Here is a 1,704-nt window from a genome sequence, read left to right on the forward strand (position 1 = left end):
TTTTTTACTACAAATCCCATAATTCCATTTTCATCCCACACATCAGCCACCCCACCCATTGAAACAGAAATGAGCTCCATTCAAAAGACCTGTGGTTTTCAATCAAGGTGCCTACAGCTGTTGCATTAGTTGCAGATTGATCTCTCTCCCACCTCTCTCCCACCAAGCGATCCCTCCACCCATTGAAGCAGACAGGCTTCCTGTCATCAGCTGACTAGTGAGTCAGGTCTCGGCCCCATTGCAACCTGGGAAAAAGACAACAGTCATTTTGTATGGTGTTAAAAATAAATATTGGGGTGAAAATCACATAAGAATTGTGAGAACAACGTCACACACATGTACAGACACTATATTATAAACTACACTAAGTTTACAGCCCCCTGTAGCATAGTCCAATAAAAAAACATCCTGGAATACCCCTTTAATACAGGTAACGAGTGGAGGACAGAGGAGACTCTTAAAAAAAGAAGTTACAGGTCTGTGAAAGCCAGAAATCTTGCTTGTTTGTAGGTGACCAAATACTTATTTTCCACCATAATTTGCAAATAAATTCTTTAAAAATCGGCCAATGTGATTTTATGGATTTTTTTTTTTCTCATTCTGTCTCTCATAGTTGAGGTATACCTATGATGAAAATTACAGTCCTCTCATCTTTTTAAGTGGGAGAACTTGCACAAGTGGTGGCTGACTAAATACTTTTTTGCCCCACTGTATTTCAGCAGTGACATGATGCACATAAGGATAAGCACATGATACTTTAATCCAGCTTCCACAGCGGTGAGTTGGGTTGAAGTAACCTTGTGTGTATTAAGTCACATTTAATGAGGTGAATGTAGCCAGTAAGTACTTTTATCTCTAAAAACTCGATTATTAAAAGACTGTCACAATTTTTTTTTTTATTGCTGAGCACCATTTAACACACCCTACAACATCAAAGAATCAAGAATGCATTAATATACACGTAATGACAATCACGGACTTCTGTTCCCATTTGTCAGCAGGCTCCTTCCATCCTATTTGACCTCGTAGAATCTGGACCTAATGGCAGTCACTTGCAGGGTAAAGCTGCAATGTGGTGGAATGTTTTTTGCATTGCTGGGATGCGTTCTCACCTGTGTTAGCACTTTTGTGCCACTTTGGAAAAATCTGAACCTAGATCTGAATAAGATGGAGGTTTGGACCAGTGGACTGTGGCAGACATGTGTTGTGCAAGATGAAGGTGGAATGCAGTGCAAAGATTTCGATTCCTTTCTGGGATTGCCATTGCCGCTGAGGATGGGAAGGATTCTGATGTTTCTCTCTAATAGTTTGGGGATCATTGGCCTTGTAGTTTCTACAATGAGTTTGGAATGTCTGAAGATTGGAGAAGGAGACACAAAAAAGAAACTAGCACTCCTTGGTGGGACATTACTTTTGATCTCAGGTATCGTTGCTCTAGTTCCAGTATCTTGGATAGCTTATGATACAGTCCAGGAATTTTGGGATGAGACAGTCCCAGAAATTGTTCCCAGATGGGAGTTTGGAGAAGCTATGTTCATGTGCTGGTTTGGCTCCTTTTTCCTAATATTTGGCGGCTCACTCTTCTTTTGCTCAATGCCATCTACAAAATACCAGCCAAGTGTTAAACGTCAGGGTATAAACACCGCTAGATCACTGTATCGACCTTACACTGTGCAAAGCAGATGCCCTGATCTGGACATCTAA

General features: G+C 40.8%; 1 protein-coding gene across 1 annotated transcript; it reads left to right on the forward strand.

The window, feature by feature from the left end:
• Positions 1–1,041: 1,041 nt before the first annotated feature.
• On the forward strand, positions 1,042–1,704 carry LOC130302339 (putative claudin-24). Its single transcript, XM_056551700.1, has one exon. It carries the CDS (start codon positions 1,042–1,044, stop codon positions 1,702–1,704), a length of 663 nt encoding a protein of 220 aa, XP_056407675.1.

The sequence above is a fragment of the Hyla sarda genome, chromosome 1, assembly GCF_029499605.1.
Source record: "Hyla sarda isolate aHylSar1 chromosome 1, aHylSar1.hap1, whole genome shotgun sequence".
Lineage (NCBI taxonomy): Eukaryota > Metazoa > Chordata > Amphibia > Anura > Hylidae > Hyla > Hyla sarda.

Coding starts and splice junctions, on each gene's coding strand:
- LOC130302339 (XM_056551700.1), top strand. CDS start 1,042: ATGGCAGTCACTTGCAGGGTAAAGCTGCAATGTGGTGGAATGTTTTTT.